The sequence below is a fragment of the Gymnoscopelus microlampas genome (genome assembly GCF_963454915.1).
Source record: "Gymnoscopelus microlampas genome assembly, chromosome: 14".
Lineage (NCBI taxonomy): Eukaryota > Metazoa > Chordata > Actinopteri > Myctophiformes > Myctophidae > Gymnoscopelus > Gymnoscopelus microlampas.
In genome coordinates, this window is record NC_139951.1 from 19,476,768 (window position 1) to 19,501,609 (window position 24,842).

The 24,842-nt window shown below is 40.4% G+C and overlaps 1 protein-coding gene across 2 annotated transcripts; it reads right to left on the minus strand.

The window, feature by feature from the left end:
• Positions 1 to 1,103: 1,103 nt before the first annotated feature.
• On the minus strand, positions 1,104 to 21,302 carry slc4a1b (solute carrier family 4 member 1b (Diego blood group)). 2 transcript variants are annotated; one of them, XM_084079115.1, is made up of 18 exons: positions 21,213 to 21,302; positions 18,929 to 18,975; positions 17,520 to 17,697; positions 16,261 to 16,396; positions 15,590 to 15,662; positions 15,039 to 15,081; positions 14,313 to 14,497; positions 11,866 to 12,076; positions 10,119 to 10,322; positions 9,105 to 9,253; positions 7,926 to 8,120; positions 6,901 to 7,143; positions 6,403 to 6,492; positions 5,942 to 6,108; positions 4,744 to 4,985; positions 4,214 to 4,383; positions 2,827 to 3,000; positions 1,104 to 2,658 (listed from the first exon to the last, which is right to left on the minus strand). In XM_084079115.1, the coding sequence occupies exons 3-18, from the start codon at positions 17,671 to 17,673 to the stop codon at positions 2,578 to 2,580; spliced, it is 2,517 nt and encodes an 838-aa protein (XP_083935241.1). In that variant the 5' UTR covers positions 17,674 to 17,697; positions 18,929 to 18,975; positions 21,213 to 21,302; the 3' UTR covers positions 1,104 to 2,577. The 2 variants fall into 2 exon arrangements, with proteins under 2 accessions (XP_083935241.1, XP_083935240.1); XM_084079114.1 differs by lacking the exon at positions 21,213 to 21,302 and having other exon boundaries at positions 18,929 to 19,185.
• Positions 21,303 to 24,842: the final 3,540 nt, after the last annotated feature.

Consider the following 24,842-nt stretch of genomic DNA (forward strand, 5'->3'; position numbering starts at 1 on the left):
TTTAACTCAAATGTTATAATCAGTTAATAAGTCAGTGGCAGTGGGATTGGACTGGACTGAAACATTGCCCAAATATGGGGCCATACATACATACATCATAGATACAACAAAGGTGGCAGAGGCCATGGACAGGACACCTTGCCTGGCAGACATAGAGTATGCTCTTCCCTGAGTTGCATGAACCTGTCTAGTTTCTTTGTCTGTGGCTAATCGTGCATGCTGCCACTGCCAGTGTTGGTAAAGGAAGTCATACAGTACATCCACACATTTTTTGTTTTAAGTCCGAGATCCACATGGGAGCCATGCTGTTCGACTCGGTCTTGTTCCTGACCAGAAGCTGAGACTCGACAGATCCAGCCATGTTGCTCTGAAAGCGTGCACTGCTGCTTGTAATGCAGGACTTGTGTCTGGAGATAGTAAGGGAATGTAAAGTTGCATGCAAAATGGGCGACAGATGATGCCAACCAGCAAGGACAGAGTAGTGGAAACCCATTTCAACAAAGTGAATTGTGACGCATGTGACAGGAATTAAGAGACATCATCTCAGACTATAAAGTCTATCGTCCGTCTATCGTGAGTGCCTATGATGTTGCACTGATGATCTCAATTAATTCTATGCAGGTTTCAGGCTAACAATGCTAAACGTTAAACTTTGCAGCCGGTGCAGCCCTTGCCAAGTCTGACATCCACATTGGAGCCATGCCGTTTCTATGTAGAATTGTGGCTCCATCCCGAGACCTGTTCATTCCCTAATTTTTATTATTGAAGTCAATGGATTTGGATTCTCCAAATTTGGGCACGGATGATGTCATCGGCTATCCTCTTTTATAGTATGGCTCCGGGTTGTCATAGACAACTGGTGTCATAGACTGGCCATCTGAAGTCCGAGATCCACATGAAGACACGCCATTATTGGACCCAGTCTGTTTCTTTAAATATATAATATAACTTGAGTAAAAGTGAAATGCAACCGAGAAAATGTAGTCTGTTACTACCCAACTACCACACACTCAAAAAAAAAGAAAAGAAAGAAAGTTTTTTTTTCATTTGTTTTTATGTAAATGTTCATAATGTTTTTCAAGTACACAATGCCATCCTCACCATGTTTTGTGAATCCTTTATTCATTGAAAGTGTTTTAACTTATTGCATCATTATGCTGGTTTACGCCACCCTGAACAAACTCACAAATAATTTAACCACTTGAACCCTAGCATCCCTATTCTGGAGGGTAATGTTCACGGAAAATAGAAGATATTTCATCTCTGAGGCTAACAATGCTATTTTAGGGAATAAAAGAACAGCGAAGAATACAGAAGGCATTATGGACCACACCCTCCCCCTCTCAGCACACACTTTACTCTGTTCTCATTTGGGAAGAGGTTCTGTCTGTCCCACCGGTTAAAGATAATAACTGGTTCAGGAACTCAGGTGCCAAGAGACATTGCTCTACAAACCGTAGCATTATAGTCTGAGATAGACCACCAGCAGTTTTATTATGCACTTTAACTTCTAATCAAGCTGGTTTGTTATTTTGTGTATTATACTTTGTATTGTTTGGTATGTTATTTTGTGTATTATACTGTGTCTTTGTTTACTGTTTGGTTTAATGTCTTTCACTTGCACCATGACACTGTAAATCCAATTTCCCCATGAGGGATAATACAGTTTTCTACCTACCTACCGATTAAATATTCTTGTTTTAAAAATGTTCCGTATAAATTGTCAATGCAAAGTTTTCAACATTCTTGTTTTTATGTGTGTGCATGTGTGTTCATCGTCATTTTAAGTGGACATTTTATTCATATTTAATGAGATGACAACAGCATTATAAGACACAATATAAAATTAACGAACACACTCTTAAGCTTCTCTTTAACCACATGAACTCTAGTGTCCCTGTGTTCATAATTCGAACATTCAGCGAAAACAGCCAATCTACAAGAGTGGCTGTTTTCAACGAAAAAAATTGGTGTAGAGAGAAAAAACGAGGGGGCCAAGGATAGAGCCCTTGGGGACTCCGGTCAACATGGCACAATTAGCACAGAGTGATTTCACCCTATTTGGAAGGCACAAATGTGTTACTTGCAATTGCTTTGTACAAATTATGTAAAATAATGCAATTGGATACAGCAGGATACTGATACTTCTGTTCTCCCACTGTGAAGTCAGCGATATCATTTGTTAGAAGGGTAACGACACTGGACCTTTAGTGAAAAAAATACCAATAATATACTAATATTAAAAATCTAATGAATGACCTCATTCATTGAATGACCACAAAAATCTATCACGATGGCTTGCCAGAAAAAAAATATACATTGTGGAATACTTGACTCAAGGCAAATATGTACAGCAAATAAATTAAAATTTAAAAATCTATCTGAAAAAAAAATCTATTTGAAACATGGAATCTATTTGGGTTTTACATTATAAAAACCTCAAAAATATATTTCTTTACTTTATATGCTCATGGGCAGATCAAACGATAAACACTTTTTGTTGTGTCAATAAAAAAAGAAAGAAAAAGAGCTGCTTGTGCTGTTTAGTTAAGCCATAGTAGGTAAATGTCATGACATCTACAATGGCATTTGAGATTCGTAGTACACGTCCTGTCCTGGTTCTTCCTCAAATGTCACCTTAGCATCATCGGCGTCCAACTAAAAACACAAAGATCAAAGAGGAATGAGGATTATTCATATACAGGTAAATAAATACTTATTAGTTAAGGAAAACAAGAACAGACCAAGTACAGAGCCAACTCAGGTCCATTTTACTAAGTGCAGAGGGTTTAAGTGGTATTAAAATGACCGGAAATGTCCACTTACACATTTCATCTCCAGTTCTGTGAAGAAGCGTCCGGTCATAAACATACGTAGAGGGATGGTGAGGATTAGGACGAAGGGTAAAGCCAGGGAGGCCGGACTTGACTTAACGATCCACAGTAATGCAAGGCACACTATTTGGATGGCTGTGAATACGTTCATTCTGCCCGTGTTGACCTGTTTACAACAAGCATCATCAAAAGATTACTCAAATAGACACATCATGTTGAACACACCTTGGCTGTCCAAAACCGTTACAGGACATGGAAAAAAGTTCTTGTTAATAATTTTCCTTGGTTAAGTATTTATAACACCCACAGACAGACTTAACCCCTTTCATACTGGCATCCCTATTTGGGCCATATCATTATAGGCAAAGTTTTCCAGAAATGTTCAGATTGTAAAACATTTTAAAATAAATATAAAAGCAAATCTACAAGAGGTGAGCTTGTAGATTGGCTATTCATGCCGCTTTTTGTGCGACACTATCTTACAATGAAGTGTAAAAAAGTATACAGTATATAATATCAAAGCCATATGTGAAATTAACATTTCACATATGGTGGTTTGTGCCGGTCCAAAAAAGGTTCCTAAACACTACAATACCCCTGATGATACAAGATACAAGTACAAACCATAAATGCACTTTAACCTTCTTGCTATTTGTTTTCAAATGCCTTATAATGCCCTTAAAAGCCATTTCATGCCTTATGCGAAGCATTTTGAATTGCTTATGTGTATGGAATGTGTACAAATAAACATGCTGTGGCCCTAGCCAATGTAACATGAGATAGTAACAACATAACATGCACCAGTACACCAGGGGATGGTTAGCATTTGCAACCGTTTGCATGGGTAACCACCAGTGGTGGAAAAGGTAATGAAATGTTTTACTTAAGTAAGTAAAGGTCCGGAAATTCAAAATTTACTTGAGTAAAAGTACAAAAGTATTGGTATCAAAATGTACTTAGAGTGCCTAAAGTAAAAGTTCTAAGATGTTTGAAAATAGCAGATCTACAAGCTCTCAACGCGAGAGCTTGTAAATCGGCTATTTTCGAATAGTGTATAAAATAGGGCTAAAGTGGTTAATGTATGTTTTATAATGTAATAATTGATATCTGCAAAGTAACTAGAACTAAAGTTTTAAAATTTCAATTGTAGTGGAGTAAAAGCACAATATTTGCCTCTGGGATGTAGTGGAGTAAAACTAAAAGTATAGACAATTGGAAATACTACAGTAAAGTAAAGGTACCTCAAAATTGTACTTAAGTACAGTACTTGAGTAAATGTACTCAGTTACTTTACACCATTGGTAACCACTAGCCACATTGGTAATTCAACCCCCTGAACCTATAGCAGCGGTCGTGTCATTTTCAAGGTGGACTCGTACCCGGGTGGCATACGGTTCGTCAGGGTGGTACTTCTTAGGTATGAGGAGGAGAAGCATGCGGTCCCACAGCTGGATGCCATTGAGTGAAGTAATACCCATGTAGAGGAAGATGCCGAACAATGCTGCCATGGGAATCATCTTCAAGAGCGGCTCCATCAGAATAGATAGACCTTGATAGGATTGGAGGAGCAATACAGTAGTTAATTGCAATACATCTGAATCTAACAAACACCTATAGAACAAGCATGTTAGTGACAGTATTGTCTCATATAGTTTGACCACTCACTGCAAGGAGCCAATACATAAAGCAATATGAAAAGTTATCCTTTTTAGCCCAACCAGCTAGTTTATATTTTTTTCATAATCTGGGCAATGTATTGCCTACTGCATGCTACAAGGAATTTTACCATCAGTATGAAGTGATGGAGGAGGTGTAAAAAACAGACAATTTCAATAAATACAGTTTTGTCTTAAAATTCTAAACATCAGAAGAGAACCCTTCAGACAAATTGAAACTGGTTTGCACCTACCGACAAGCAGAGCCACCAAAATCCCACTGATCCTTTGTTCGATCACCTTCTCAATCACAGGCTTTGTCCCTTTGCTCATGACGGTCAGGGCGTTGGCGTGGGTGACGGAGCGCACGGTGGCAGCGCTCAGCCACGGCACGCCAAAGATGGCACCGATCCCTCCCATGCCGACCAGGAGGAGGAGGTCGAAGTGAAACCCAGAGCCTTTGACCATCTTCCTCTCAGGTTTACTCACAATCAGACTGGCAAAACAACGTGTGAATACAGAGGGAGGTAGGTTAGATTGATCACATAATCATACATTAATCATGAACCCTAGCATCCCTATTCTGGCAATGTCATTATGGGTGAACATTCGGCGAAAATTGCCTATCTACAAGTTCACAACGCGTTCCAACGCAACATGAGCCATCTTCAGTGAAGAGATTTGGTGTAGAGGGGAATAAGCAGCGAACCAATAGAGACCACTGGGGGATCCCAGTCAATGAAGTATACAGGGTTTAAATGGTTAAATAGTAAACAGTTCTATCCAGTGAATTATAAGGGGAATATTATAATCATAACTAATTAGCTTTTATTCCATATTCACCGGTCATGTCCGGTGATAAGCTTAGACTTTTTGGTGAGCATAATAAAGCTGCACAGCAAATACCATGACAATCCAGCCAGTAATTTTCGAGATAAGTTGTTTGGGTGACCAAAGTGTTAACCCATTAAAACCGGAAACGCATCTCTGTCATTTTAGATTTCTTTGGCTATTCAAAAATAGCAGATATAAAAGCTCAAGAGCCATGCTATGAGCAAATCTGTGAATATATGTTATTTTATTAACATTTGTAACTAAAATATTTGCTTCTGGAGGTCCCTGGAACATAAATATTTGAATTTTTGTTTTACAAATGTTCGCTTTAAAAAATACATATAATGAAAGATTTGCACAAAGTTTCCCGATTTTTCTAAAATAGCAGATCTACAAGCTCGTAGCGTGGCACTCGGTGCCACGCTATTGTATATCTGCTATTTTTTAATAGCCAAAGTATAAAATAATGGTTATAGCTGCAAATCGAAAATGACACAGTATGCGTTCCTGAATTGAATGGGTTAATGGTAGAAAAGGAAACATGAAGAGAGATTGTAGGCTGATTATATAGTGTTCTCTGATACATTCAATGGCTGAAGAGGGAAAACATTCACTCACGTGGTGATCTGAGACTCGAGAAAGATCAGGATGAAGACCAGCAGAGACGGGACGCAGCATGCAAACATCAGCCACACAGGGAAGGGCTTGCGCTCTCCAAAGGGGTTGATGAGCCATCCTCGTTTTGCCGGGTTGGACACCATCAGACCTTTAGGGACCACGAGTTTCTGGCAAGAAAAAAGGACATTTGACAATGTGGTCTTTACAGATTGTGTGTAAAGTTCAAAATTTAACCCATTCAATCCGGGAACGCATCCGTGTCATTTTAGATTTGAGCTATAATCATTATTTTATACCTTGGCTTTTCAAAAATAGCAGATATGCAAGCTCATAGCGTGGCACTCGGTTGATTTAGAAGACATTTGTAGATGCGTTCCCGGATTTGATGGGTTAAATCACTAATTATACACTCAACATACAGCAGCTGTCCAGCTTTTAAAGAGAATCATTCATGGACCAACCTGAGTATAAGTATCACCAAATTGGAGGTCCACAACACACATGAGGAAAATGGCGATGGGTACACCAAAATCACCCATCAAACGCCTGATCTGGAAGAACAGGTCCGAAAAACACTCATTTTAAGCAAGGAAAGGCAAGTGTATTTGTATTGGACATTTCACACACAAAGGAGATTCAAGGTGTTTTACATATACAGTAAAGTGTTAAATCAAATGTCTTTCATTTGAGACAGTATCTTGCTTGATGATCTAGGACAGTCTGGTTAAATAAATAGTGATGGACGCTCCCGACCCATTATGAGACACCTACCCAACCCATCCAACCTGAAAACAATTTGCGTCTGAAGCTTACCCAAACCCACCCAACCCATGGGTTGACCCTTGAACCACTACTAGTTAATGTAGAATAAACCACTATCAAACAGGATTTCAAGTTTCTCTGCTGACACTGATAGGAGATTACCTAAGGAATGCGATATCAAAAGTATCATCCCTCACCTTTCCAGGCAGAAACGTCCCATTCTTGAACTGCCGCAAGAAGTATGCAATGAAGAAACAGCCCAACATAAGGCACATGGAGAGCAGGGCTGTGTTGGGAAACACCCGGTTTATGTTGGTGATTTTCAAAGTGGTGTTGCCCGTAGCGTTGTCATAGACGGACTCCTTCATCACAATTGGCTGGAAGGGATCTGTCGCATTCAGATCCTCATAATTCAACACCAGTGGGTGAGATTTGAAGGTCTGTAGAGGTGCAGACAGAATACGGTCAATACATCAAATTCATATTTGATTTCACCACATGAAGAGATTTAGTGTAGAGGGAAAAGGTAAGGGACCCTATAGACCCCAACTAAGTAAGTAAGGGGGTTAAGTGGTTAAACATAAGAAAATTCAAAGGAACAATTCAGGTATCACTGTATAATTGTTAATTTCCTTTCTTTATGCAAGTTGCCATGAAGAATGTTCAGAATACGTAGCTATAAGGAAAATAAGTCAAAACATGAAATGGTAAAAAATAAATGTGGAAGGAAATAATGTTCTGTGAGGCCAAAATCAATCTAAAATATATTGTGAAAAATATTTACGTATATTTATGAATAGTTTTTGTTCAAAATAATGGGACATATATGGGAAATATACAGTGTAATCGCTGTCGGGCAGAAACCTTGTATCTCCATATTCAATCTTCTTTTGTTTTTTCATAAATGAACGCCCTATTTTATACTTTGACGAATGACAGTAGCGGCAAAAGTAGTGAAAATAACGGATCTACAAGCTCCCAACATTGTGGCACAAACAATGTGTTACGTTGTGAGCCTGTAGATCTGCTATATTTGAAACATTTTGAGAAAATTTGCCTTTTATTTTAAAAATGAAAAACATTAACTAGAACGTGTGGCTAAACATATGGGATCCATTGGAACACATGCTCTTTATTCCATTCCCTGAAAAATTACGTTTTTTGGACATGCAAGGTTTCTGCCCCGACAGTAACCGGTGAGAATAGGATGGAAATGGTTTACCCTGCCCAGCTTGGCGAAGGTTTCATAGATGAAGATGAGGGAAATGAGGATGGAAAAGATCTCCTGGGTGAAGCGGGAGATGAATCGCACCAGGAAGCTGCCCTCCAACGCCACGACGATCACCACGATGATTACCAGCCACACGCCAACCCACACTCTGCCCACAATGTACTCAATCTCCTGGGACTTGCAGAACTGAATGGGGGATGGATGCCAAGGTGGATCGTGAGTGTAACTTGTGTATTAATCCATTAAGACCGGGAACTCATCTGTGTCATTTTAAGATTTCTTTGGCTATTCAAAAATAGCAGATCTACAAGCTCATAGCGCTATGAGCTTGTAGATCTGCTATTTTTTGGGGGGGGAATCTTGAAAATGGGTGCAAATCTTTGAATATATTTGTAACTGAATATATAACATTTGTAACTAGGGATGTCCGATATTATCGGCCTCCCGATATTATCGGCCGATATTAGCATAAAAATTGATATCGGGAAAATATCGGTATCGATTTTTGAAAAAAAAGATATATATATTTTTTTGCTTTATAAATAAGTTACAGGAGTTCTTACTGTATATGGTGTGTGTGATATGAAATTTGAGCTTACCCTAATCACAATAATCCCCGCATATATCGGTATCGGTTGATATCGGTATCGGTAATTAAGAGTTGGACAATATCGGTATATCGGTTATCGGTAAAAAAGCCAATATCGGACAACCCTATTTGTAACTTAAATCTTTGGAACAAAATACTTTACAAATGTTCCCCGTCTTCATGGGTTAAAGACATGAATAGATGGAACAATATATATTTTTAAATCATCTTTAAAATTAATCTAGCATAGAGTATGTTTATAGTATGTTTGGCACCAGGGTTCGGAAGATTAGCATTCAATGTAGTCAATTCAATGTAGTCATTTACAGATGACCAATTATCTGAGTGTAACAGTGATATGTAATCTAAGCAAGTAATGTAATCTGCTCACTTTTTAAGTAGCCTTTGAGTTACTTAATCTAATAGTGTATTCTAGTCTATTGATTTTGGAGTAATCCAACACATCTCAAGTAATCAGATTACGTATTGTTTTAGGTTGCTGATTACAATTACGCGTACGGTAATCTGTTAGCGATTACATTCAGCACGTAACCTTCTTAGCCATGACTGGCATAACTCACGGCATAGAAGGCTTCCTCAAATACTAGCAGAGGTCCTGAGAAGCCGATGACCAGCGCAGGCTGAGCAGCCAGGATGCAGAAGATGATTCCCTGGACGCATGTGGAGATGAGGAGCTCAGACACGCCCATCATGCTGTCCACCTTATCGGCTGGAAGAACACAGACCACGTACAGTACGTGATTGTTCAGACCAGTGGATCTCAAACTTTTTCATGTCAAGGACATTTATTAGCCCGCGGACCCCCATTTGAAAAGATATGCCATAGGGACCCCCATAAGAGAACATTTATACGGCTCTAGCAGTGATTCTCAACCATTTTAATTTCAAGGACCCCCAGTTTGACATGCATTAGGCTACTGACGACCATTTAATGGCATTTCTATCTCTGGGACCCCAATTTATAATGCAAAATCAATGTTAATTTAACTCTCAGAGTTGCAGACCCATTTAGTTCCTAACTATCCATCATTTAGCTGCGGACCCCGTGGGACTCCCTCAACGGACCCCACTTTTAGAACCAATGGTTTACTTTAGACTGATACTCTGTAACTAGGCTCAGACAAAAGCCACGGTAGCAGAAAAATGCAGTCCTAAACCACCAACGACTGATGTTTTGACCGAGTTTGCCAAAAAGTGCAACATTTTCGAATCAATTAAACTCAGAAGCTAAATAGAAACTGAAGCTTCTATTTGAGAAATAGATTTAACGTAACAATTTAAGCCCTATTCAAAAACTTTTCAAAATGCGTTGTGAACTTATCTCCTATTTTTTTTATTTATCCTATGATGGCATGCCCAAAATAGGTATGCCAGGTTCAAAGTGGTTAAAATTCGAGACACATCGGCTGCATAATTGCCAATACCGATGTCCTCAAAAAAGTAAAGTAATGGCTAATATATCGACAAAACCATCGCTCTGGCTCTAACACGCACACGCACACACACACACACACACACACACACACACACACACACACACACACACACACACACACACACACACACACACACACCCAGCAGTCCTCCGAAGGTGACGGCAGGAGACAGGGCAGCAAAGTAGATAAAGATGACGGCAGCGAGGACTTGGCCATTGAGAGCATCTGTGATGTCACTCTTATAGTGCTGGTAGCGTCTCTTCACATCTTTTATCATCCCGCCAAATGGCCGCCCGGTACGGGCCAGGGGGTCCTCAGGCGGAGGCCCAGAAGCTTTAGAGGCTGTGGACAAAACACATTTTCTTTTTTTTATTGTTTGTTGACATCTTGGTGTGCTATTGTCTATAAACAGCATTGACTAAGTGTTCTTGGCACTATGTAGAATTTCACTGTCAATAGGTGCAGGATGGGCCTGTCACAATTATTACATAATCGCCTAATCACAATTATTTGAGATAATCGCAATTATGTTTTGCATAATCCATGTTCCATGTTAAAAATGTTCATATATATTTTTTAAATGTCAAAAATAGTGGAAATAGTATATCTACAAGCTCAAAACGTTTTGAGCTTATAGATCGGCTATTTCCACTATAAATGTATTTATTGTTTTTAAGTATTAAGTAAATATGTGTTATTTGCCCCATGCAACTTAAGCCAAACATAATGTAATTGTTATATGTTCCATTAATGTTCAACGACAGAAACACAATTAAATCGTTAATTGAAATTATTTGTGTGACAATTAATCGTCAAGTAAAATGCCATAATCGTGACAGCCCTAGTGCAGGGTTTATGCAGGTGTTAAATGTGGAGGACCACTCTGAAACAGCACTTCTTGCAGTCACAGAGGCCACTCCACCCTCAGTCCTCATCCTTCTTGACCTGTCTGCATGCATTGGACACTTTCATCCATCAGTTCCTCCTGGACACCTTTTTTCTGACGTTGCCTGGTATCACTGGGATGTAACTGAAGAGGTTTCTGCTCCTCCCTGACTTGTCGGACCGACCATGTTTCATAGAAATGATTGCTTTCATGCCCCTGTGTACCATCTTGTTGCCCCAAGTACCCTGCAGGGGTCTGTACTCGCCCCCCTCCTTTTTACCTTTAACCCATTAAGACCGGGAAACTTTGGCTATTCAATAATAGCAGATATACAAGCTCATAGCTTGAGCTTGTAGATCTGCTATTTTTTGAAAAATCATGAACATTTGTGCAAATCTTTATATATATTTTAAATCGATCATTTATAACTCAAATCTTTGAACTCTGTGCTGCGCTATGTATATCTGCTATTTTTGAATTGCCAAAGTATAAAATAATGATTAAAGTGGTTACACAGATGCGTTCCCGGTTTTAAAGGGGGGGGGGGGGGGGGGGTTCACAACGCGTCACGTTGTGATGCTTTGTGGATTGACTATTTTCACCTAATGTTCGCCTCAAAATAGAGATGTTAGGGCTCATGTTAACTAAATGGTAAATGGTGAGTATAGCACCTTAATCCAAAGCGCTTTACAATGTGCTTGACATTAACCCATTCACACACACATTCACACACGGATGGCTGAGGAAACCATGCAAGGCACCAACCTGCTCACCGGGAGCAGTTAGGGGTTCAGTGTCTTGCTCAAGCACACTTCGACACTAACACAGGGGGAGCTGGGAATCGAAACCGGGAACCTTCTGACACCCAAGTGGCCGCACTATCTCCCGAGCCACTGCTGCCCCAAAATTGTATACTGTATATTTTAAATGGTAAATCTAGAAACACCAATCCCATGCAAGTATGTTTTCCAAACACACACGCACGCGTCGCCCACTCACACGCGCGAGGCTTGACGTCCAGACGCAGCTTGGGGTCGGAGGGCCGCAGGCGGTCCTGCAGGAGCTTCTTCTGGAAGCCGATGATGGAGGTGAGCATGGCCTCGTTCTGGATCTCGGTGGGCGGGATCACTATGCTGCAGTCCATGAAGTCGGCCACGGCGTCCGTCAGCTCGCGGGCCTGCTGTGCCTGGAACGCCGTCTGGTTGAACACCTGGCATAGAGAAAGAGGGGGACGAAAGAAAGAGTTCAGTCGAGAGTCTAGGCAAGGCAAGGTAAATGTATTTGCAATTTCAACATTTCAACAACAAGGCAATTCAATGTGCTTTACATGAAAGAACTAGAAAAAGTGCTCCTCGGAGCACAGGTCTCCGCCAGGTCAGGTACGTTATTCTGGCCTCCTGGTGGCGCTATAATAGGCTAATGTGAAAATGGTGCCATTTATTCTTAGGTCTTTCACAGCAATCAGACACTGCATTCATGATTTGAGGCATTTTGTTCCAAAAATGTGTTTTGCTAAATTAGACCTGCTGGTGGCGCTATAACAGGCCAATGTGAAAAGGGTGGCATTTCTTCCTCGGCCTAGTGGGAATGTGTGTGTGAAATTTCACGGAAATCGCAAGCTGCGTTCATGGTTTGAGGCAGTTTGTTCAAAACGGACCAATCCTGCAAACTTTGGGTGGCAACCTTAACCAATGAGGATGTAATAAGGAAAATCGGACAGATCAGGGTTGATCACATGACTGTAGAGATACTGTGTACCGATTTGCATGACGTTTGGTTAAAAACTGTAGGAGTAATGTGAAAAAATGGGTTTTGCACAAATCGGCCTCCTGGTGGCGCTATAATAGGCCCATGTGAAAAATTTGGGGTAGAGGTTCTGAATTGGCATCCAGGGAGTGTGTGTGCACAGTTTCGCAGCGACCGGGCCAACGGTGCCGGAGATTAGGTGGTAACACACGGACAGGACGGACGGACGGACGGACACACGGACACACGGACACACACACGGACGGAGGGTAAAACATACTCTCTCGCCATGCCTTTCGGCCTGGCGGAGACAATAAGACAAAAAACACATTGTAAAAAGACATTTGAATTCCGCACAAATGAATAAAGAAAAGAGTTAAAACACATTTAAGACACAGAGCAAAAACTGAACATTATAAATACAATAAAACAGAAAAATAAGAGATACAAACTAGAAAAAGTGCTCCTCGGAGCACAGGTCTCCGCCAGGTCAGGTACGTTATTCTGGCCTCCTGGTGGCGCTATAATAGGCCAATGTGAAAAGGGTGCCATTTATTCTTAGGTCTTTCACGGCAATCAGACACTGCATTCATGATTTGAGGCATTTTGTTCCAAAAATGTGTTTTGCTAAATTAGACCTGCTGGTGGCGCTATAACAGGCCAATGTGAAAAGGGTTGCATTTCTTCCTCGGCCTAGTGGGAATGTGTGTGTGAAATTTCACGGAAATCGCAAGCTGCATGCATAGTTTGAGGTATTTTGTTCAAAACGGACCAATCCTGCAAACTTTGGAAGCCAACCATAGGCAATCAGGATGGAATATGGGAAATCGGACAGATCCGTGTTGATCTCATGACTATAGAGATACTGTGTACCGATTTGCATGACATTTGGATAAAATCTGTAGGAGTAATGTAAAAAAATGTGTTTTGCACAAATCGGCCTCCTGGTGGCGCTATAACAGGCCCATGTGAAAAAATTGGGGCAGAGGTTCTGAATTGGCATCCAGGGAGTGTGTGTGCACAGTTTCGGAGCGAACGGACCAACGGTGCCGGAGATTAGCTGGTAACACACAGACAGGACACACGGACACACGGACGGACGGAAGGACGGACGGAGGGTAAAACATACTCTCTCGCCATGCCTTTCGGCCTGGCGGAGACAATTACAGTGCAGAACAATAATCAAAGAAATCTCAATTAAAGCCAGCAGAAAACAGAGAGTTTTTTTTTATCTGTGATTTAAAAGACCTGAGAGTTGTAGCAGACCTGCAGTTTTCTGCGAGTTTGTTCCAGATATCTGGTGTATTAAAAGTGAACACTGCTTCTCCACGTTTAGTTTTGACTGTAGTATTACAGAAGCTCACACTGCGGTAAACATTTTTGTCTGTCTGGCTGCCTGCTCCAAACACCATGAAAAACACTCATGATCAATTTAATAGAAATTCAGAATTTAATCATTTAGAAAACACAATAGGGGCAAATAGTCTGGAAACATAAATAGACTAAATAGACATAAATATCTTTTCTTTTTCCATACTTATCCAGACCTGGAAATTACTCAAATCAAATTCCATACTTTTCCATATGTGTAGGAAAACTGCAGAGGGGGAAAAGGAGGGGATCTAGTATAGACCCCTGGGGGACTACGGTCAACTAAGTATATAGGGTTTAAGTGGTTAATGTTCCAGTTCCAGACTCACTTTATCAGCCATGAGAGCTGCCATGGCGCGTCCGGTCTCATGGTAGTCCATGTCAGTCTTACCAGGGCCCACCAGCATGAAGACAAAGCGAACAGGTACAGGGGCCTCTAGGGCAGAGTCTAGTACCGTGGCCTCCTTCAGACGCACAAACGCAACTGTAGGTTTCTCCAGGAAGTCCAGAGAACCTATTACAGAGAGACATGGATAAACACCCAGGCCGTGGTGGAAAAAGTACTCAAATGTTTTACTTAACTAAAATTATCAATACTGCAATATAGAAATACTCTGTTACAAGTCCGGAATTTAAAATTTACTTGAGTAAAAGTACAAAAGTATCTGGTATCAAAAAGTACCAAAAGTAGGAAGTACTCATTATGCAGAATGTCCTAATTCAAGTTTTTAAATGTATAAAAATCTGTAGAAAATAGCAGATCTACAAGCTCACAATGTGTCGCATCGCGACACTATTTTCAAATGGCCGAAATGTATATATAGGGCTTAAGTGGTTAATGTATGTTTTGTAATAATAATCAAAATCTACAAAGTAGTAGTAATTAAAGTTTTCAAATAATTGTAGTGGAGTAAAAGTAGTATTGAAAATTGGAAAAACTAAAGTTACTTTACACCACTGCACCCAGGCACATGTGCATATACTGTAAACACACGCACGCACGCACGCACGCACGCACGCATGCACAAATGAAATGGTTGCAAACATCCACTCACCTACTAGAACCATAGAAGCCTCTACACTGTCAGATGCATCCCTCTGAAGGAAAACAAATACACAGTATGTATCAATATGCATCATCACATACATTAGTTTAGTTAGTAGTATATTTAGTAAAATGTCATTGTCTTGATATTTTTACTTCAGTATACCATAATCAGTATCTCAAGCCAAAATACATTTTCATATTCCAAACTATGTTCTAAATTTAAAATAATACACAATAAAATACTTACTTGATGATCATGTTTGCCATGACAGATAATGTTTCCAAACTTTCAGTTGAAGCAAAAAAATTAATAAGATCCACTGTAGCCCATAAAGTAGTATTTCTTAAATGCATATAAATCTATATATAATGTCCATTTGAAAATAGACTAGAGAACAAATGTTGAATACTTGTTTGTTTAAATCTTCAGAGAACATTTTCAATCCTACAATTCTCTGAACTACTTTTCCCAAATGGTAGGCTGCCAGATGTCAACTTCATCAATTACACTATTGTGATGTGATAGTGGTTGATCGCATCAGTGAGAAGAGCACACACCCTCTCTTTGACTGAAAACTTCTGCATCTCTATGCCATTGGTCAGGGCTTGGCTCTCTGGATCACTTGACTGGCTGGAGAGAGAGAGAGTTACAATATTGATTAGCGTGAGATAAAGGGGTGGGGTGAACTACTATTTTGCTAAACCACTTAAACCCTAATTTGTTGACTCTGTACCTGGTCCCCTCCTGTTTTCCCTCTACACCATTTTCTTTGCTGAGAATAGCAAATCTACAAGCTCACAATATATTGCAATGTGATGCGTTGTTGTGAGCTTGTGGATCTGCAACTTTCGGTGAATGTTCACCTATTATGACATGCCCAGAATAGGGACGCTATATATAGCTATATATAAAACAACAACAAATGTGTCACGGAAGACCTCTGCTGACAAATATCACACAGATTACATCCACTTCCTTGTTTACAACGCTGGCAAGTCAGTATAATTGCTCAAGATCTTTGAGAGACGTTGTGCGACAGTCAACACATTTCTTACTTACACACTAAAAACGTACTATTTAAGTGATCGGATAATTATATATTATTGATTATGTATCATCTAAATGCCTAAAATGTGAATGACATGTATTTTACTGTAACATTTGGGTCACTGGTGGGAGTTAATATCTGATATAGTATTAAAAAATCAAGGCATGAATTTCACAACACCTGCGGTTCTGAAGTAATGATCTTAGCACCCCCTCCCGGTCTGTAGGTCTTATCTCCTTCTTGTTGACCAACTCGTCCACCATCTTCTCAGCGATGTTGGCCAGGCTCCTCTGCTCGCAGTCAAACAACACTACACCTGGACATGTGTACGGCCACAAACACAATGGAGGAAAAGGGGCCAACGGTCAGATAGGAACAGCAAAGTTTGATTTATTCTTAAATGACAGGCGACAGGCGTTCTGAGTCTGTAGAGCTGCTAGTTTCAGTGCATGACACTGTGCAAAATTAAGTATATCAAGCCCTTAAAGGAGTCACTTCAGCCTTCAACCTCATCTTCATATAGTTGGTCCTCACTAATGATCATTATAAGATGGCACCAATTTCGTCTACTCACTCTTCGTGTCATTGGCGGGCTATGGACAGTTCAGAAACCTGCCTAATGACATCATCACTAGGGATTCCAAGAAAATAGAAACTACAGTCTTTCTCTTCCTGGACTGTTAGCTGAAGTAGAAGCCATTGTTCTTGCATTCATACATAAAAAAATCACACCCTGTGTGAAGGTAGCGGCGCCTTTGATACATTTTGTCATCGATATGTGTTTATAATGTGTTTATAGCCATGTGTCACGTGAAGCTTGACCAATCACTTTGTTGACGGGTCTGACCAATCAGAGCGTTGACGGGTCTGACCAGTCAGAGCGTTGACGGGTCTGACCAGTCAGAGCGTTGACGGGTCTGACCAATCAGAGCGTTGACGGGTCTGACCAATCAGAGCATTGACGGGTCTGACCAATCAGAGCGCTGACGGGTCTGACCAATCAGAGCGTTGACGGGTCTGACCAATCAGAACGTTGACGGACCTGACCAATCAGAACCTTGGCGGGCCTGACCAATCAGAACGTTGACGGACCTGACCAATCAGAACCTTGGCGAGCCTGACCAATCAGAACGTTGACGCAAAAGCCAGGTATAGAGGGCTAATATCCGGTCTATACCTAAAGGTATAGAGCGGCTAGCGCCGCTAAAAAATCCTACAAAAATAGCGACCAAACCTGCCTACAGATGACGTCACTTGCAGGCAGGCCTCCTCTGAGACACAGAGCAAGTAGACAGAATGGTGTCATTTTATACAATAATGAGCATAAGTGAGGACCAATTATACGAAGAAATGTGCATCAAATGGGGGTCCGTGGGCCTAACGCATATCAAACTGGGGGTCCTTGAAATAAAGAAAGGGTTGAGAATCACTGTGCTAACCTGTGGTCATGGTGCGTCTGAGATGGATGAGGCTCTTGAAAGTGAGGTAGGAGATGTGTGATGGTCCCCAGGAGCCGTCCTGGGGGTCGTAGCTCTCCTCGTAGCCCACCCATCGGCCTGTCTCCTGCCAAACCTGTTGGTTCTGGTCCTTCATCAGCTCGCTCAGCTCCACGTAGGCCTGGGGACAACGCAGAACACAACACACACTACTCAACGGAACAGCTGGGGCAGGGGCGGGAGAGCTCCGCTTATAATGATGGCGTCTCATCCTGCCCCCAGTGAGTTTACCCGAAAGAGACATGTTGCCTGGTCAGGTCAGGGTAAAAAAATAAAATAATAATAAAAAGTGAAATATTAAAATAATTAACCCATTCAATCCGGGAACGCATCTGTGTCATTTTATATTTTTAGCTATACCCATTATTTTATACTTTGGCTATTCAAAAATAGCAGATATACAAGCTCATAGCGCGGCACCGAGTGCCACGCTATGAGCTTGTACATTTTTTGAACATCTAATCTTGAACATTTTGTGCAAATCAGTGGCCAAATCCATATCATTTTGGGTGGTCCTTGACATGAAAAAGGTTAAGCACCACCGATATTATAGCAACATAGGTTTTTCAGAAAACTGTTGGGATTTAGAAGGCATTCGTAGAATCGGCCAGGTGTCCAGGTCTTAATGGGCTTAAATAAGCAGTGCTGAATTTCAGACTACCACAACCTGGCCTTTGGTGACATTTTGCACGCCGTTTTATAATGAAATAAACATGTCCCATCGCGTCGTTGTCCTTTCAGCCGGCTTCATCGTCTCATTCAATGTGGCATGGAGAGGTGACAGACACTGTCTACAAGGTAAACACACTGTCTGTCTCTGACGGAGGCCTGACTGGCTCCGTGCCGCGCTCCGCTGCTCGTTTCCGATATGGAGATGAATGATGGCTCTCGACATGCCATGTTTGGACTGTCAATAGATGTAGCGTGCCTGGATTGTGGGTGCATGATGGTGCGTGTTTGTGTGTTTGTGTGCAGAGAGGGGGGATTTAAAGTATAGATGTACTGTATGTAGTATCTGCTGTATATTGTACATGTGTCATGTGTGTGTGTATTTGTGTTTGTAACGCACATGCACATGTCTGTATGTTTGTGGATGCATGTGTGCTTACTCGTATACAGTATGTGACAGTAGCGAGTAGATGATGAGGGGATGACAATGGAAAATGCTAGACTGAAACAATGTCTATCAATTGTGATACAGCACAGGTTTTCAATATGGGGGATGCCAGGGGGAACCGATTGGAATGGAGAGGAAATAAATTAATAAGTGTGTGTGTGTGTGTGTGTGTGTGTGTGTGTGTGTGTGTGTGTGTGTGTGTGTGTGCGCGTGCGTGTGCGTGCCTGCCACTTACCTGACAGTCTCCTCTGGGGTTGGCGTTGGTGTTGACGTTCCAAGCAGCTGGACCAAGTGAAAAAGCAGATAAGTTAGATAATAGTACAACAAGAAATCCACACCAGTCTGTCAAATTGTTGCTGTCCGATGAAAGATAATCAAGAATATTGGTCATTAATTCATACTATTTTGTTTATCTCTATGTCCATTTACTACTGAGGTTGATTATTAATTATTTCAGAATGTGCTTTGAATAAGTTTGATTGGTAGTTTTTGGGTTCTAACAATACATTTCTGGGTTTTAACAATCACTAACCATTACAAGTATAACTTCGTCTTCATTGTGCATTTTTGTAATTTACTGGCTGGTATTATGCAATATAATGTTAAATAATTTCAGCTATATATATATATAACCTGTGGAGAACTACTGAAGAATACTTCCACATGTATAGTATATTATGTTCACCCAGTATCACTGTATTTTGGTTATCTGAACACTGTTCAGTTAATTGTTATTGCAATATACAACTATACAAAAAGTTCAAATGGGTTTTGTTGCAAAGTGTCAAATCAATTCTTGAATGATTTTGTTGATTAAGTAATATAGTTGTTTGTCAACTTTTACAATGCAACTATAGAGGCTATATTGCATTGTATATGACATTATGAATCGGCTACAGTTTTCAGCTTTGAGATTTTATCTGGCCCTTTGGTGTGCCTTCGACACGAACAATTTGAAAACCACTGTGCCAAACAATGTCACAATAGTGGCTTGGAGTGAAAAAGTGAATGGATTTTCCACTACCTCTCTATTGATATATGAAACATGAATTCCGCTTGTACTACAGGAATCCTCTCTGTTTTATATTCTATCTGTCATATCAGAACATCTATATCTTAGAATGAACAGGACCATTGGAGTTGTCTCTGACAACAGAATTAATTATTCCCAAAACACAGCCTGGAGGGCAGGTTGAAGAGACAGATTATTATGACTGGTGACTGGTGTGTGTGTGTGTGTGTGTGTGTGTGTGTGTGTGTGTGTGTGTGTGTGTGTGTGTGTGTGTGTGTGTGTGTGCGCGCGCGCGCGCACACGCGCGTGCATGCTTGCTTACTATAAGTAAGTCTGTGTCTTTATTAGGTACATGCACATTACAATTAGTTTTAGTCCACAGACTGAACTGATCTGTGTTTTAAATGGACTCATACATTTCATGACTCTTAATTTATTAAGCACATTTTTCATCCACTTTATCTCTTCTATGCTCCTATTATCTATCTATATTTTAACTGCATTGATGACCCTACACAATTAAGAATTTCAGCAACTATTATGTGACAATAAAGATTGATTCTGATTCTGAATTAAATTCTTCAATTTATCACTTTATTTGTAATAGCTACTGTCCAATCTTTGTGGTACAGAAGCAAACTAACAATGTTAGTCTATAAATGCCTTTCATTACAAAATGTTTCAGTAAAAGAAAACTAAATCTTTCTCCACATCTTAAATGATGATGGACCTTCAAAAATGTATTATGTAGTACGCATTAATTTGATTGCACTACCTGTACTGTTAATAATCATGTTAGAAAATATTCAATCAATCAATTCGATGCAGCACAACATGATAACTACAAGCGATTGGAAGGCCAGTTGAATTTTCCCTTAAATTGCAAAAGTATGTTGGCATGTCATCTTTGCTGCAACATTATTTTCTTGAACATTATTAGCAGCTGTTGCTTCGTTGTTCATTATCTATAATTAGGTATGAGGCACAAGTCTATGTAACCTTAAACACATAACATATTTACACCTAATCGTTGCTGTCAGGCAGAAACCTTGTACAGTATCTCCATATATATATATATATTATGTTTTGTTGTAAATTAATGCCCTACATCATTATACAAGAGTGTCGCACAAAAGTAGTGAAAATAGCAGAGCCTGTAGATCGGCTATTTTCACTATTCTAATCCTTCCAAGTTGGCCATCCCCAGATTCCCCACCCATGACCCAGGACCCATTAAATATTTGTTTTAATAAGTTTTGGACTTACAAGGTTGTCACCCTAACAGCAACGATATGTAATTCATAATCATGTTTTAAGTGTTCATTAATATGTACTGTCCCTGTCGAATAAGCAAATAAAGTTAAGCATAACATAGCATTTTGTTCTGGCAGTTATATCAGCACTATATAACAAGACAATAACATTTAGTAGGACAGATTCTATACCCGGCAGCTACATGTGCCTCTCTATTGCTATGCCATTCCTATCAGAAAAGGGGGATACTTACCTGCAACAGACAGCAGCCAAGCCAGAAGCACTGACGAGTGAAAGACACCACAGTGCCAGAAAAGAGTGACTTTATAAACGCCACCTCTTTAGAATGGGATGTGTGTACTGTATGCATGCTGTCTGATGATGGGTGGGACCACAACACATGCATACAGTACATGTGCACATACGCGTGCACAGACAGATACCAATGTGCACGCATGAACTTTAAACACCAAATTAATTTCTACTCTTACCCATTCTCTCTCTCACACACACACATACACACACGCACGCACACACGCACGCATGCACGCATGCCAGACACGCAAATTTACACGTTTGCAGACACAGAAACACCAAGCATATATTGCTTTTACACACACATTCATATAAATAAATGTATACTGTATATACATGCACGCACGCACACATAGTTAAAAAGAGACAGACTCACACACACGCACGCACGCACACACACACACACACACACACACACACACACACACACACACACACACACACACACACACACACACACACACACACACACACACACACACACACACACACACACACACACACACACACACACACACACACACACACACACACAGCGTAGGTACACACAGTACACAGCGTGCGCTCTGGCCTCACCCATAATATTGATAGTAAATACGTTGACTTGATATGGAGAGCAGCCATACTGTGTCATTGTCTAACCTGCATCTTATCCTATTTACTGTCTGTGTTTGGAGGACAACAGAGGCTAGGATTACACTCTCACCTTCAACATCGCCAGGATAGATGGTGAACTTTTGGAAGAAGCCGTCTCTCACTACTTCCTCCTCCTCCTCCTCCTCCTCCTCCTCCTCCTCACCACCCATCTGTCCATATGAAGGCCTGCAACAGGACAAGGGACAGGGACTCAATGGATATTACGTAAGCCTTAAAGTATCAGATCTGATACGAATGATTCAAGCGTAACGTTGTAACAGAGTTCTCATCAATGTTTTTGATGTCAGTTATTATTAAACATGCAGAAGGCTGCACTACACATACATAGTACATACATGTATGACATATATCAGTTTCATGAGTACAAATGTACTCTTCACTGTACGGGACTTGGACAGGATTCACATTTACGCGTTTATATAGAACTTGTACTGTAATTCTTTGGCACACCATGTGATTGCGATACAGAAAAGAAAAAGACGATTCTGTTTTACAGCACTGCATAGCTCAAAGGGGGCAAAAATACATTATTATAAATGTAAACATAGGAAGCAGCCCTTATGCAGAACTGTACATGCAGTGTTACATGGGAAATTACAGTGCAGTCTTTGTGCACCTGACTCTTCACACGTTCACCTTCATTAATGAAAGTCAAGGTTCACCTGAGAGTAAGTCATCAGTTCAGGACCCTGACACTACAAAAATAGTCTAATAGAAATGATTAGAAAATAATACTGACAGATTATGACAACCGGTTAAACCATTTTGCATGTATAATGACTTATGTAATGAACTAATGCCTATATGTTTTGGAGGGGTAGGTTCTCACACATACATTTTAATCATCATTACATAATTAATCATGTAAGAACACAGCAGAGAATTGTACATAATCGTTTGCATGAATATGCAAAAGTATTTGCAATTTGCAGATCAGAATTTCATTTTTATCAGATTTTTTTTGTGGCAATAATTGTGGCATGTCACTGTTTTATTCTCACATAATGCTGTATGGAGCATATCAAATATATGCAATTAGAAAAGGAAGTAGAAAGGGTTAACGGACAAAAACAAATCAGGGAAGTAGAGGTGGGAAGTGTGGAGTGGCAACAAGACTCCATTTACCGCAATTATCTGGAAACCATCCACCACACTTGACCATTTTGTTTTGATTTGAACTCTTGTTTCAGGTTTTGTTGCCTCTACCAGCTTGTCATCAACCCCCTTGTATGAAACCCTCATGGAAGAAAATCAGCAGTGATTCAAACAGAAGCTTATGTGTTTGCTTTACTGTAAAGGGTCATTAACCTTAGAACATGTAAACATACAGTATATCTCACACTTAAAAGCACTGGATAATCCATAATGGATATTACTGTATTATATCATACTGATGAACTGATCGATTCCTACAATATATAAGTTGTGTGGGACACAATTTGTCATAATTTATGGTGTTACAATCACTGTTAAGTTACGATCAGTAAGATTTATATGTTTGTTTATCTTTCCCGAGGAAGAGAGGCAATAGGCTCTATGCACAGCAGCCATATTGGAAATAAATTGGGCCTCTTCCTTACTTCCTTTAAAAGTGTTACCAATAATGCTAATTGAGTCTCTGTTCCATTCTTGTCAAACAGAGTCAGGGTGCTGATATTGTGCATGTTGGCTCACTGGAAACACTCTTGCTACACCAGTGGGTCTCAAAGTGTGGTCCAGGTACCCTCAGGGTTCCTTGAGGGGATTTCAAAATGGCCCCTGACGGGTGTGTTAACTCTTGTACACTCTCAGAGTTATGGGGGGTCCTTGAAATGTAAATGTTTGAGAACCACTGTGCTACACTAAATGGAAGTATAATAGGTAACACCTGTGAAGGAAGTAAGGAAGAGACCCAATTTCTTTCCAATATGGCTGCTTTGCATACTGTAGAGCCTATTGGAGTTATGTCCAAACTACAACAACAATGGTGGCATATTTCTAGCTGTCTGTTTCAAGTAACTATAGCTGTATTGATACATATAGGTGTCATACCCGACTCCAGGGTCTACATTTCTCAGTGGAAGAGTATAGGGAGACCACGACCACCTCCAACCAGGTTGAGCATGTAAACACACCCTGTGTCCTCATGATCATGTCACATCTTTAACAGCACTGAGAGGTTGTAAACCCTCTCTTACAGTCGCACAGTGACACAGTTCTCCATAGTCTATGTACAAGCTTAAGTCCTTGCCCACAAGTGTTATAAGATCAGCATCTCACCACGCAACAAGGAATTGGATAAAAGCCTCTGCTAAATGACTGTAATGTAATGTAATGAATTATGCCAGAGCCGCTTTGTCTGTTACAAGCAATGCAAATGTGAGTTTCGGTGGGGTGTGGTGAGATGAGGTGGGGTGGGTGGGGAGGGGTGAGATGGAGGGGGAAGGGGTGGGGTGGGTCTGGGGTTTCTGATCTACTCATGATCTACTCATGAGACATGCTCTGACAGTAACACATTGTTGTCCATATTTTGCACTGATTCTGTTTTTGGCATTATTCAAAATTTGGGGGGCGGTGTAGCATCTTGATTTGATTTCTACCATTAAGTGATCTTTATTCCTGTTCTTCCGCTCATTACACAGTAGGTTCTGACATTTCTTATGTGTGAAACATGTGTGATTAGCAAAATGTTCCTTGTGCATGTTTAATTCTGCTGGGTGCCAATCACTTAAGTGAAGCGTTTATTATTAAGGCTTTGCTAAATATCATGGTCTGTGAACTTTAAACACAAAGTCCACATGGGTGTTATCTAGGCAAAATGCATTTCAAAAGTAGTGAGATGTGGGAACAAAAATGATGTGCATTATAGGCCTGTCACTATTATTACATGATCGTCTAATCGCAATTATTTGAGATAATAATAATCGTCATA